The sequence below is a fragment of the Mesoplodon bidens genome (assembly GCF_964165515.1).
Source record: "Mesoplodon bidens genome assembly, chromosome: 19".
In the NCBI taxonomy this organism is placed as follows: Eukaryota; Metazoa; Chordata; class Mammalia; order Artiodactyla; family Ziphiidae; genus Mesoplodon; species Mesoplodon bidens.
In genome coordinates, this window is record NC_138179.1 from 7,598,833 (window position 1) to 7,613,037 (window position 14,205).

General features: G+C 34.9%; 1 protein-coding gene across 11 annotated transcripts in view; it reads right to left on the reverse strand.

The window, feature by feature from the left end:
• Positions 1-14,205, reverse strand: part of BCAS3 (BCAS3 microtubule associated cell migration factor) — a 576,449-nt gene that overhangs the window by 366,911 nt on the left and 195,333 nt on the right. For all 11 annotated transcript variants that reach the window (XM_081218975.1, XM_081218976.1, XM_081218978.1 and 8 more), the window contains exon 14: positions 13,233-13,366. In XM_081218975.1, coding sequence (XP_081075101.1) covers positions 13,233-13,366 — 134 coding nt within the window. The remainder of the gene's footprint in view (positions 1-13,232; positions 13,367-14,205) is intronic.

Sequence of the window (14,205 nt, forward strand, 5' to 3'; positions counted from 1 at the left end):
GCTCTGTGACCTTAAAGACAGACACATCAGGATACATAAACGAGCAGAGAAGAGTTGCCAAAGACATCAGCTGTCAAGAAACTAGAGAAAGTTTAATCCTTTAAATAACATTACAGAGGATAACAAGTCGCCTATCCACAAAATGCAAAATGATACAACTGTTCATGTTATCAAACAAGTTGGGTGGTTTTTCATACATTATTAAAAGTAAGAAAGACTGGGAACCCTCATTAGGACACTCATTATTATCAATTTGGAGCTTTTAAATAAGCAAATGTCAGAATTCTTAACTAATGAGATATAAATAAGAAATAGAGTGCTTAATTAAATGTTTTACAAATTTCTATTTGGTTATATAATTTATTGCTCTTTAAATGTATTATTTGGCATATTTATAACATCTCACACTTGCTTCTTATTGTAATAATGTAAAATTTGGCTATGAGAAACCAATTAGGCCTGTAGAAAGCTGAAGTATTTGTTCCTTAAAACATACTGCAGCTATATGCCAGTAATTCTAGTTTATACAAGTATTTTTTTCAGCAATCTAAATCAATTTCATTGATTTACTCATCCAAACAATATTTTGGGTAACCAAAATCTAATATAGCAGATATATGTGGAATAATTACGTCCAACATTTTATCAAAACAAACAACCAAAAAAAAAAAAAAAGAAAAAAAAACAAACCTCGAGTGTATATTTCATTCACAGAACAGGCTGAATTCAAATTACATATAAAACAAGAGTATTTGAGCACTAGAATTAAGTGTTACTACATTTAAGCATCTAAGATACAGAAATGAGCATCGCACAAGGCTCCAAATTTATGCCGCAAATTTACCCCCCAATCCCAATTAACTAATAATAGCAATTTTAAAATTCAGCGTTATTTTAACATGCTAAAATCTAAAGCAGAGATTCTCTAACTTTTAGTAGACTAAGAAGCACCTAGATTACTTGTAAGAAATACAGATCCTCTGGTCCCACCTTCAGAATTACGATTCAGGAGGTGTTGGGAGGTCTTGGGGGAGACGTGACCAAGAAATCTGCAGTTTTAGAACTCAGATAATGACTCTGATACTGGCCTGAAGTCTGTAATATGGAGCTAGAAAAAAAAATAAACTTACCAGAAATAGCAGTCCCCCAGCCCCACACCAAACCTTAGAAATTACATAAAAGATACTCTTTTTTAAAAATGAAGTAATGGCAATGATTTCCTAGGGTGTGAGTCGGGCAGAGGACTGACTGAAACGGGCAGGAGGAAACTTTCTGAGATAATGAAAATGTTCTATACCTTGATTTATGGTTGTATAGGTGTAACTAGTGGATGGCAAATAGAACACCCAACCTGCAACCTTCACCCCCTCACCTGCCACCACTACAGATACTTCCTATGTGCTTCCCAAAGCCTCTCTTACAGCAGGTGTTGAAAAGTATCCACTTTCTTGACAAAAGGAATTAACATCACTGAAGCTGTCCTTACTCCTTGAATTCACCTTACTGCTTTGAATTCACCTTACTGCTTTGAATTCAGAAGTGATGCCCACTGGAGTGGCAATTATAAAGTGATCACAAGAAAAAGAACAAAAAAAGTCACTGAGACACGGTACCAAAACTGGCAGCAGCCTTCCTGTAAAGTGAGAAAAATAAACCCTGGGTGGTTGTTTTTTTAAACCATTGTTTTTGGTTCTGTAGGCAAATACATGCCTAATGATTCAATTACTAATTCCCTTTCCAACTCTTTTAAAAAGAAAGAAAACCTGAAAGCAGAGAGTACTTGGAATAAAAAGTCTCAAATCCCAGAGTACTATTCTTTCACAAGCCTGTAAGAATGGCAATCAAAACCGTAAAGACAAGTCCCATAGCACAAAAACTAACTAGCCAAGGTCCTAGCCTTCAGATGAGGTTATGTTAATGGCAATAAGTTTGCTTGAGAATAAGATGCTTAGAATGGAGATGTGGTAAAGACAGATACTCCACACGCACCTTCTATCTCATCTGCCTACTCCCTCCCCATATCAATTCTTCAGATTCATTTATTTATCCAATAATGCATTCATGGGAACCCTATTACATGTTTTGCACTCTTCTAGGTGCTAGAAATTTGAAAATGAGCTATCAAATAAGCAGCATGCTGAACTCTTGGGCATCTATGCCAGAGAAATGAAAACTACGTTCACCTAACATACTCATAATATCCCCAAACTGTAAATAGTCCGGGTGGATGTTTAAACAAACTGTAAAACTTAGGTTACTTATAAAAGGGTAACATGAGGGAACTGTTCAGTACCTTGACAGCAGTGGTGGATACACAAACCGACACGTGATTAAATTATATACACCTAAACACACACACATACACAAACACACACACACAAGCACATCTGGTAAAGTCTGAAAAAATCAGTGCATCGCGCCCATGTCAATATGCTGGTTGTCATATACTCCAGTTTTGCACAGTGTTACCATTGGGATAAACTGGGCAAAGTGTACGTGGGATCTCTTAGTACAATTTCTTACAAGTGCCTATGAACCGATGATTATTTCAATAAAAATCTAAACAAACAAAAAAAGCGAATGTGACACCTTGTGAACAGTGCTAGTGCAGCCGGCTCCTGCTGCAGCCTGAACTTGAGTGGAGACAAGGATGGGGGGTGGCCCAAAATGCCAAGGAGTGCAGTGTGAACCGTGGCAGTGATGGGAATGGGGGCAGAAAGAAAGGGGCTGTGGTGCCTGGACACTCGCTGGAAGCTGGTGAGCAGCACCGCTGCTCATCAGCAAATAACTGGCACCAACACTTGGCCAAGTGAGGAAAAACCGCTAACGCTCCTGGCTGCCCCCATAGTATCTACAGACTAGCCTCCCCTGCCACCAAGACAGGGGATAATGAAATCCCCTGGCAGCAGTCACTGGAGAAACTGGCATGTGCACCTTAAACACATTCGTCCATGTTCTCGTGTAGGGGGGAACAGCCCATGCCCTCATAGGAGGAAAAGTGCCCCGGAACGAAGTGTAAAAGCACAGTTCACCGTAGGGAAGAGGAGCTAAGATGACCTTGCGGGTGTACTATTGTTGTCGTTTATGTTGAGAAATGTATAAATAGTATTGATGGCTTAATTGATTGTACTTACATGTCTTTAAGTGTCAGGGGTATCCTCTGCCATGTAGATCGAGGTGACAATGCGACAAGCCCACAACAGCTCACCTACTAGGCTTCCAGTTCCTTCCCATGTTATGTAATAGAAACAACAGAATCCCAGTAGGAAAAAGTCAAGGTAGAGACTGAATGGCTGCTGAAGGACACAGCGGTGTTATCCCAGTACAACATCGCCACCTGCCTGATCCAGCAACCAAGTACGCTCCCTTTTTTAGATGGCAGCTACTAACCTGCTACCAGGTTCTTGTAGCTGAACAACTGACCCATGGAGGCTTTGTGATTTTCCAGACCCACACTGGGATGAGTCAACTCAAATCTGATGATGAGCACGGTGGGAAGGGCCTGACAGGGCTTGCTAGTCAAGTGGGAATGGTATATTCCAGAATATGTTCCAGAATGGCCCTAGGAGCACCTTGTTTTTACCACTACTTTATCACCCACTCTACTGCCTGAAGCAATGCCACTGGTTCTATAAGCCCCTGAATCACAGAGTTTCCTTTAAATGCCTGATTGATGGTTTGGCTAAAATGAAAAGTGATGGTGTCCGCCAGCCCAGGGCAGCTGCACAGCACCAACAAAAACTGTGGATGGACAAATCTAAGGACCAGTCAACACAGCAGGATAATGCAAAGTTGTCACCTCTACTTTGAGGGGTCACTATAACTGTGGACCAATCATGCCCATTCATTTATGTATTATCTATGGATGTTTTTGCACTACAGTGACAGAGGTAATACATGTAGAATGCAGAGTTATTTTACAATCTGGCCTTTTAAAGAAAACTCCTGCTTTAGACAAATACTCCAAAGGACTAGAACTGTTATATTTATACCGAAACTTGTCATCTGCCGATGGCCTTGCCAATGGTCTGTTTGCCATGAAGTAGACTACGTACTGGCAGATTGCACATGTCCCTCTTTTAGGGCCATGAGCTGTGCAAGCAAATCATGGCAGGTACCTGAAGAATCTGGGTCACTAATTCCCAAGGTAAGAATCCACCCACTTATGAGAATGACTGGAATCAAGCCACTGATCAGGCCTGCTTTTTGCCCTGCCTTGTACAGTGATTTCCATCTAAATCCATCAATTATAATCTTTGCCCCATCTATTATCCATTGTTTCATACCACTCAAAGTATACACGATGTCATAATTTAAAAGCATAAATATACTGCAGGTGCTGGGGTTAGTTGCTGAACTATCTATTAGGACAACATAGTTGATAGGATTGCTCAGATATTTGCCCTTTTTTCCTTATTTGTTCTATCAAATGTTGAGAAAGTGTTATTAAACTCAGTTTTAGGTGCATAGACATTTAAATCCTCCTGATAATTTGACTCGAACATTATGAAATAACTCTGGTAATAGTCTTTGTCTTAACCTCTATTTTACTTGATATTAATATAGTCAAATTTTTAATATCCTTATGTTTATTATTTGCTTGAGGTACCTTTTAACATGCTTTTACTATCATCATATTAAAGATTCAAAGAAAATCTTTAATAGATAACTTGTTCCTTTAGTTTGAAGTCCTTTAGATTGGAATACATTAAAATTTAATGTAACTATTTATATGATTGAATTTTGATGTACCATTTAATGTTGTTTTCTGTTTATCCCCTCTGTTTCTGGTGCCTCTGCTCCTCCTTTTCTGCCTACTTTTGAATGAATTGAACATTTTTTAGAATTCCATTTTATATGAAGTTTTGTCTTTTTAGGTGTAGCACATTGAACCTTGAAATAGTATAGTTCCTTGCTCCCACTGAAGCACCAATGGTCCATTATGCTATAGTTATATGCATTACATGTATTCAATATAAACCTGAGAAAATGTTAAAACTTCTTACATATAAAAATTATTTTAACATTAAATTTAAAATTTTAACATTCCTACATATTTTAAATGAATTAAAAGAAAGAGAGAAAAAATGCTAATAAGAAACTGATCGTTTCTCACATACTTCATTACTTCCAAGATATCCAAGTTTGCTCTGGTATCATTTCCCTGTGCATGATTTCTAGTGTGGATGTGCAAGGATTATTGCTCACTCCTTCATTCTTAAATGATACTTTTGCTGGATGGAGAATTTTTGATTACCAGTACTTTTTTCTCTCAGTCCTGTAAACATGTTATTCCACTGCCTTCTGACTTCCATAGTTTCTGATGAGAAGTCAACAGTTTGTTCAAATGTTATTTCTCTGTATGTAACGTGTTATTTTCCTCTGGCTACTTTCAAGACTTGCTTTGGTTTTCAGAAAGTTTACTATGACGTTCTTGTTAAACTTGTGTTTTGTCCTATTCAATTTTTTTTCCAATAAATTTGGAAAGTTTTCCATCTTTATTTCTTCATTTTTTTTTCTGCCTCATTCTCTCTGTATCCTCTCCTTCTACATAGATTGAGAGGAATTTTGCTCCAGGATGGATCATATGCAGAGTCTCAACCATACCTTATTTGTATGATTTTGATGAGGAGATCTGAACTTTGGAGATGATGATATTTTAAAGAAATTTTAGAGTTAGAGGAGATGTTGTAATGTGTTGAGATCTTCCGGGATGTTTGTATGGAGTAAATACATTTTACACATGAAATAATCCTGAATTTGAAGGGTCAGAGGGTGGACTGTAGTGAGGTAAATAGTGGCTCTAAAAAAGACACATCCAGATTCTAATCCCTGGAACCTACATACAGTACATTATAGACCCAAAGAGTGACTATCACCTTATATGACAAAATATGTGATTAATTTCTAGATCTGGAGAAGTTATCCTGGATTATCAGTGTTGACATTAAATGGAATCACAGGTACCCTTATAAGATACAAAGAGGAAAAGACACAGAGAAGAGGAGGAGGAAATGAGACCATAGAGGCAGATACTGGAGTGACGTGGCCATAAGGCAAGAAATGCTGAGGGTCACCAGAAGCTGGAAAAGGCAAAGAACAGATTCTTTGTTAGAACTCTAGAGGGAGTGCAGCCTCACCAGCACCTTGATTTTGGACCTTTGCCTTCCAGGACTGTGAAAAAATAAATTTCTGTTATTTTAAGGCAATTTGGTTTTGTTCTGTTATTTTAAGGTAATTTGTTATGACAACCACAGGAAAGAAATGTGGAGTAAATTTGTATATCGTCCAGAACAATGTGAATTTAATGTTGTGGACTGCCTGTAACTGAGGTTGCTGGGTGGAATGGCAAGCTTATGTTAAGATTTTCATAAACTGCCAACCTATTTTCCAGAGTGGCAGTACCATTGTACATTCCAAACAGCACTGTACGAAGATCGAGTTCCTCCACTCATTGACTTTTTGAGAGTTCCTTAAAATGTGTTGTAGATACCAGACAACTTGTATCTAATCCAAAGGGTTCCTCCTATGTTTTCTTCTAAAGGCTTTATAATCATAGATTTTATATTTAAATCTGTGATCCAATTTCAGTTAATTTTTGTATATGGGATGAGATATGGATTAACACTTTTTTTTTTTTTGCACATCAATACCCAGACAGACAGTCTATTACCATTGTTGAAAAGACTAACTTGTCTCCACTTTGCACCTTTGTCAAAAATCAATTGTACATATGTATGGAAACATTCCTGAATTAATAAGTCTTATTATCTTTAATGTCTTAGTAGCTTTAATAAGTCTTATTATCAGGTAGTGGTAACCCTCCAACTTTGTTTTTCTTTTTCAATATTATTTTGCCCAGTATAAGTCCTATGTACTTCCCTATGAATTTGAGAATTAGCTTGTCAATTTCTATCCAAAAAAAAATTTTTTAAATCCTGCTGGGATTTTGATGGAGATTGCAATGAATATATAGATCAGTTTGGACAGAAATGATATTCTAACAATATTAAGTATTCCAGCTCAAGAATATGGTTTAACTCTTTTATTTATTCAGGTCTTTACTTTCAGCAATGTTTTATAGTTTTAGAATATAGTCTTGCACATGGTATAGCCACTATTTTTAAATTTTAACTAATTTTTTTTAAATCACCAATTATTTTTTCCTAGTATGTAGTACCCTGAAGCTTTGTTAAAATCACTTATTAGTTCTAACTTCTTTTGTAGTATCCATTAGATTTTCTACATGTCATCTTTAAATAAACATAATTTTACTTCTTCCTTACTAGTATGATGTCGTTCTTCCTGTGGCTGCAGATTTCTCTACAGATCTCAGGGGTTCTTTCTTTGCAGCTTTCATCTCTCTGGTGCTCTGTCCTGAGAACTCGATGATCTTTGTCTCCCTGGACTCTCATCAACAAAGGGAGTCCACTAGGCTCCATCTGGGTTCCCCCTTCCTGCACCATGGATTCTTTTTTCCTGAACTGATCATCAGCTACTATCAATTAATAATATTAAATAGCTAGATACTTTTCCCCTTGAGTATTAAACATACAAATCATACCATTTTGCAGGACTGCTCTGATAAAGTAAAAGTAACATGTATGCAGAGGTTTCAAAAGCAAGTTTACCATTTATCAAAATTAGCATGTTAAGTACAAAAACTACTTGTGTCTGCTTCAGTAAGACTTTACAGAAGTACATTTAAAAAATATTGTAAGGTCTTACTATATACAACTTCATTGATGAAAACTAAGAATATTTTTCTAACTGCATATGTACTTTATGAGGAAAATTACTGTCAGATGCAGAGGATATCCCAAGTCACAGATCACAAAACAAGTTAATTCAACATAATTAGATCCACATATTTGATTTTTTTTCTTGCCTGATGAAAGTAGCCTCAGAATCCTTGGAAGATTCCAGAAGGACATGATTTTAAAATACTCAAAGACAGATAGATCACTTGCCATACAGATTTCATCATCAGTGTTAAATTTTATATATCATTTCAAAATTACTTTCAGTAGAAGTTTATAAAAATTAATTTTATGGTCATTAATTGAGTTTCCTTAGATCTTGATGTTTAAAATTTCCAGTCTCCTAAATTACAGGGTGTGACATAGAACAACATAATTTTAATAATGTCTATTTGGTTTTCCTACCTGTTAAATAGGAATAGCATTGTCACTAGCAAACATTAGTACATACAAACATTTGTCCATGTGCAGGGCACTGTTCTACGAATGAGAGACACCAAGAAGCTTAAGCAAGATCTCTATTTCCGGTTGGAAATAAAGGTAAATTAAGTGACAAATAATTCTAATGCAAAAGAGGTATCAAAAATAGGTGTAAAATTTTTTTAAAAGGTGTGGGTGCTTAAAATAATTCTAGTAGATTATAGCTGAGGTACAGCATATCAGTAAGTAGGGAGGGCAGGACAGGGATTAAAAAACCAGAGTTAAGAAATAAAATGTGCCCTGTATTGTACAACACAGGGAATATAGGCAGTATTTTTAGTAACTATAAATGGAACATAACCTTCAAAAATTGTGAATCACTGTGTTGTAACATATAATATTGTACATCAACCATACTTCAAAGAAAAAAAATTTTTTTTAAATAAAATGTGCCCAGCAGCATGTTGAAATGGTAAATCTTTACCTAAAATGCTCACCTAATTAAAAATTTCCATGCAAAAGAAATAAAAACAAATGGTTACTAAATAAGAGTAAGCAACTTCATTGTACCAGAAAGTTAAGGACACTGTCAAAGAATAATGGAGATAGGTCAAAAGTACATAGATGTCAAGCTAATAGGCTCCAACTGGCCAAATCTGGGATATTTTGAGTATTAAAATAATTATTGAATGACTATAACCCATTTAATAAAGAATCTATTCAAGCAAATGATATATGTAAATAAAAGAAGTAATACAAAGCTTGATGAGGAATGGGATATTTACATAGTTTTAACTGACTTGTCTTAACCCACTATCCACCCAGGGCACAGCATAGAGGCAGCAGACTAAAATGTCCTTCTCCCAATCTTCCCCTGAAAGAAGTACATCTGCATACTTTAAAGACCACTGTCAGCTTCCTATCAGTCTGCATCTAGGTGCTGAGATACACACCACATTAACAAAATGAAACATGATCATCCCAATAGATGCAGAAAAAACATTTGACACAATTCAACATCCATTCATAATAAAAACTCAGTAACGTGGGTATAGAGAGAACGTACCTCAACATAATAAAGGCCGTATATGACCTACATCATAGGTCACCTAACATCATACTCAATGGTGAGAAGCTGAAAGCTTTTGCTTAAAATGTGGAGCAAGACAAGGGTGCCCATTTGTGATTCTCTTATTAAACACAGTACTGGAAGTACTAGTCACAGCACTTAGGCAAGAAAAAAATAAACAAATAAAAGGCATTCAAACTGGAATGGAAGAAATAAAACTGTCTCTATTTGAAGATGACATGATCTTATATATACAAAAACCCTAAACACTACACCAAAAAACTGATAAAACTAATAAATTCAGTAAAACTACGGGATACAAAATCAGTTGTTTCTTCACACTAATAACAAACTATCAGAAAGAGAAATTGAGAAAATAATCCCATTTACAATTGCATCAGAAAGAATAAAATACATAGGAAAATTTAACCAATGAGGTGAAAGACCTGCACACTGCAAACCATAAGACACTGATGAAACAAACTGAAGAAGACACAAATAAATGAAAAAATAATCCATGCTCATGAATTAGAAGAATTAATACTGTTAAAATGTCCATACTACCCAAAGCAATCTACAGATTCAATGCAATCTCTATCAAAATTCAAATGGCATTTTTCACAGAACTAGAAAAAAAATCCTAAAATTTGTAGGAATTACCAAAGACCCCAAATAAGAAAAGTAATCATGACAAAGAAGAACAAAGTTGGAAGCATCAAGTTTCTTGATTTCAAACTATATTACAAAGCTAAAGTAATAAAAACAGCATGGAATTGGGGTAAAACCAGATGCTAGCAATAGAGCAAAATAAGAAAGTAAAATAAAGGAGGTACTATTAACAAAGAAAAGACTACAACTATCACTTGTATAGGTATACATTGTTTTAGAGTTCCAACCTAATGTTAACAAGAAAAATAAAATTGAAAACAGTCAAAAATTATCATAATTGTCAGAAAGTATGTTCTACTTATAAAATCCAAGGAAATGTTACTGAAAAAGTACTGGATCTTACAGTAGAGTCTAGCAAAGCAGGAAGATACAAATTTAATACAAAACAATCTATAGTTTATGATACCTCAGCAATAAATAACATTGGATGCAAAAATTCTACATTTAATGATGTGAATTCTAACTGTATTAAAATGTAATTTCAATGCAATCCAAATAAAAAACTCCTAAATATTCTTTATATAACTCAATAGGGTTATTCTAAAATGCATTTCAATGAGAAAATGCCAAAGAATAGCTGGGAAAGTTTTTGAAAATGAACAATAAATCTGCTAAAGTAAGTAAAACAGCATAATGTTGGTAAAAGGTACTGCTTTATTTTTACTTTCTATTAGAGGAATTTTTTTTTTTTGGCCACGCTGCACAACTTATGGGATCTTAGTTCCCCAACCAGGGATTGAACCCAGTCCCCCCATGGTGAAAGTGCTGACTGAGTCCTAACTACTGGACCACCAGGGAATTCCCTAGAGGAATTTCCTGATATACACTAAGTGCAGAGATTGCTATAATGAACCACCAATATCAGCATCACCCAGCTTTGCATATTGGGTTCAATCTATCTCTTAGTTTGTTTTGTTTTGCCAGAATATTCAAAAGCAAACTAGAGATATCATATCATATTGTTTCACCAATAACTACTTCAGCATGACTTCAGGTTATATGCCTAATAGATTAGGGCTTTAAAAAAAAAAGGAACACAATTACAGACCCAGCAAAATAAACTGGTTAAAATCATATAACTCCCAGTTCAAGGTCAATTTTCTCTGTCTCAAAAATGTCTTTTTTATACCTTGTTTAAATCAGGCTCCAAACAAAGTTCACATATTGAATTTAGTTGGTAAATTGATATGGCTTTTAAGACTCTTGTAATCAACATAACCATACCCCTACTTGTCATGTATTTGTTTTTTTATCTAACCAACACTCCCCTATGGCTAGATTATTTTAAAGCAAATTCCACTCTTGTATGAATCACAAAAAAATAAGGATATTAAATTCCTTAATAGCATCTACTAAGCCAAATGTTCAAATCTCACCATTTGTATGAAAAATGTATTTTCATACTTGATTTGTATGAAACAGGATTCAAACAAGGTCCACACCTTCTATTTAGATATTATTCTCTAAAATTACTTCTAAGCCTTGCCACAGAGCCTGGCTTTTGTATTGAACTTCCCACATTTTAGATTTCACTAGTTGCACTCTCATGGTATTTAACTTGTCCCTCTATCTATGTATTTTGTTTAATGTGCTAATTAACAAAATTAATTAGCCAGTTTGCAAGGCAGAAATAGACACAGATGTAGAGAACGAATGTATGGACACCAAGGGGAGAAAGCGGGATGGGGTGGTGGTGGGATGAATTGAGAGATTGGGATTGTCATATATACACTAATATGTATAAAATAGATAACTAATAAGAACCTGCTGTATAAAAAATAAATAAATAAATAATTTTTTTTAAAGTGCTCATTGTATCTAGTGGCTGAATTAAATTTAGTTTTAATTTCATAGATGATGTTGTATACATCCTAATTACATCATATTGGAAAGCACATGATATAGGTAGGACTATTCCACATTGTTAACATTAAGACTCATTAGCCAAAACCACACACAGATGTTTGTTGCCTAGGTATATTGTTTCATTAGAAATAGCAACACAGTGATTCTTATATTTCTACCTTTTTTAAAAACTGAGGTACAACTGGCATGTGACATTAGTTTCAGGTGCATACCATAATGTATATATTATAAAATGATCAACAAAATAAGTCTAATTTCCAACATCTCTTATTCTGAAATTCTTCAATAAGGAAAAACTTTCCCTCATCAACTACTTGGTCATCTTATTAAATTGATACAAGAAAGGCAGGGTACTTTCTCTTTAATTATCAATTTTTAGAATAATGAGTTTGCAAACAAGCAACATACAGTAATGTCCAATACCTTGCTTTTAAGTATCATTATAAATCATGGGTTTATATATATTAAAGATGTTTCATTCTATTATAGAAAATTTAATGCAAAGTCATGAAAAACAGTATTTTAGACTATTGGGAAAGAATGGACTAGTCAATAAATGTTGTTGGGTCAATGAGCTATCTTTCAGAATAAACTATATACAGAAGTGTACTGGTATATGCATACCCACAGGCTCTGTGAAAGAATATTTGGGATTTAAGGCTATTAAAAAAATCTCAGTGTCTACCAAGTGATAATAAGAGTATTAAATACATGTAATACACTCAGCATGGTGCTTAATTCAAATGCTCATTAAATTATATATATATGTATGTGTGTGTATGCGTGTGTGTGCGCACGCACGCGCACGCATATGTGAGCAGTGATGTGCTGGTAAATGTTAAAAACTGGCTCCCTAAAGAAAAAATAGCCCTGATTTTTAGTGTTGCTGATTTCCATCGTGTAACCACTCCTAACGTGGATGATTTCAATCTACCAATATAATGTCACTACATCCAGAATTGGGGCTAGATGTGAATAACTGATTCTCACTAGCAACTGTGAGCTGGCTCCAGCATACCACTGAATATTATGCATATAAGTTATATACATTATAAAACTCGATTATTTTCTGGTATATGTGAATATGTATGTATATACATGTATGTGTGTGTGTGTGTATGCATGTATAGAATCAAAATGCCTAGGAGAAGGTCTGGAGAGATGGCTATCATATGGATGACAGCGTTTTCTCTGAGGCTAGAAATGGTATTATGGTAGGGGAGAAGGATAAATGGAACTTCTGTCTTATCAACATTCACTGAATGGTTTACCTACTGCTTATATATTTACTGGATCAAAATCGGATAAAAACTCTTAATTATCTGACCCAGTCTAAAGAACAACATGAACTCACTAACATTAACGTTCAGCTCCAATATGATACAAATAACCAGCTGGATTAGACGTCATATTACACAAAGAAAACATCTGAGAAATATACAACTTACTTTGGCTTCAGTTTCTCCCCTGTGAAGAGTATACAGATGATGGACAGCACTTTGTGATGAGGACCAAGGATGAGTCAAAATTTGGAAGACATGGAAGTCATGGCCAAGGGTATCTGTTGTGACTAGAAGCATTCCTAAAGGACACACCAAAAAAGGGTGAAAATATAAACCATTATGTATGTGGATGAAATATTTTCACAAAGCATTCATCATGATTTAAAATATTACCAAAGGGAAAAAATGACCAAATATATAAGAAACTTCCCAAAATAAAAAAATTAAAACGCAGGATCTTTTTCCTACAGGAATACAAAACCTAACACCACATCAGTATACAAGCATAGTGACATACTACATATCCAGGTTTTGTGATGTTCTCATACAACTGGTAGAGAAAAGTTTAAATGCCTGAATTTACAGAGTTCACAAGCATTTTCAGATAGCAAGTCTGATAACAAAGAATGCAAAAGACTTTCCTCCATGGAATTAAACCCACGTCCACTCTTTCCATTTCTCAAAACCTGAATTATAAGTTCCAATTTATCTACTACTACAACCAGTAATATCCTACTCAATTCACCAATTTAAAATTTGTTGCTACTCTAGCATAATATTTACTTAAATTCCCAACAGTTTCTTTCACAAAGCAAATTTTGATGAGATGTCATAGCTAAGAATTCTGTGCCCAACACAAGGTCACAAAAATTTTGTTTTCCTGTCCAATTTCTCAGTTTTGTATTTAACCTTTAGGTCTATCATCCATTTTGCGTTAATTTTTGTATAAAGTCTGAGGTATAAGACAAAGTAAAGTTTTTGCAAATAATGTCCAATTGTTTCAGCAGGATTACTTGAAGAGACTATTCTTTATCCATTAAATGTTTAATCTACTCTAAATCCACTGTCAACATGCCAAAGATCAACTGGCTATATTTGTGTAGTTCTTTTTCCAGAAGTTCTATTCTGTTCTATTGAT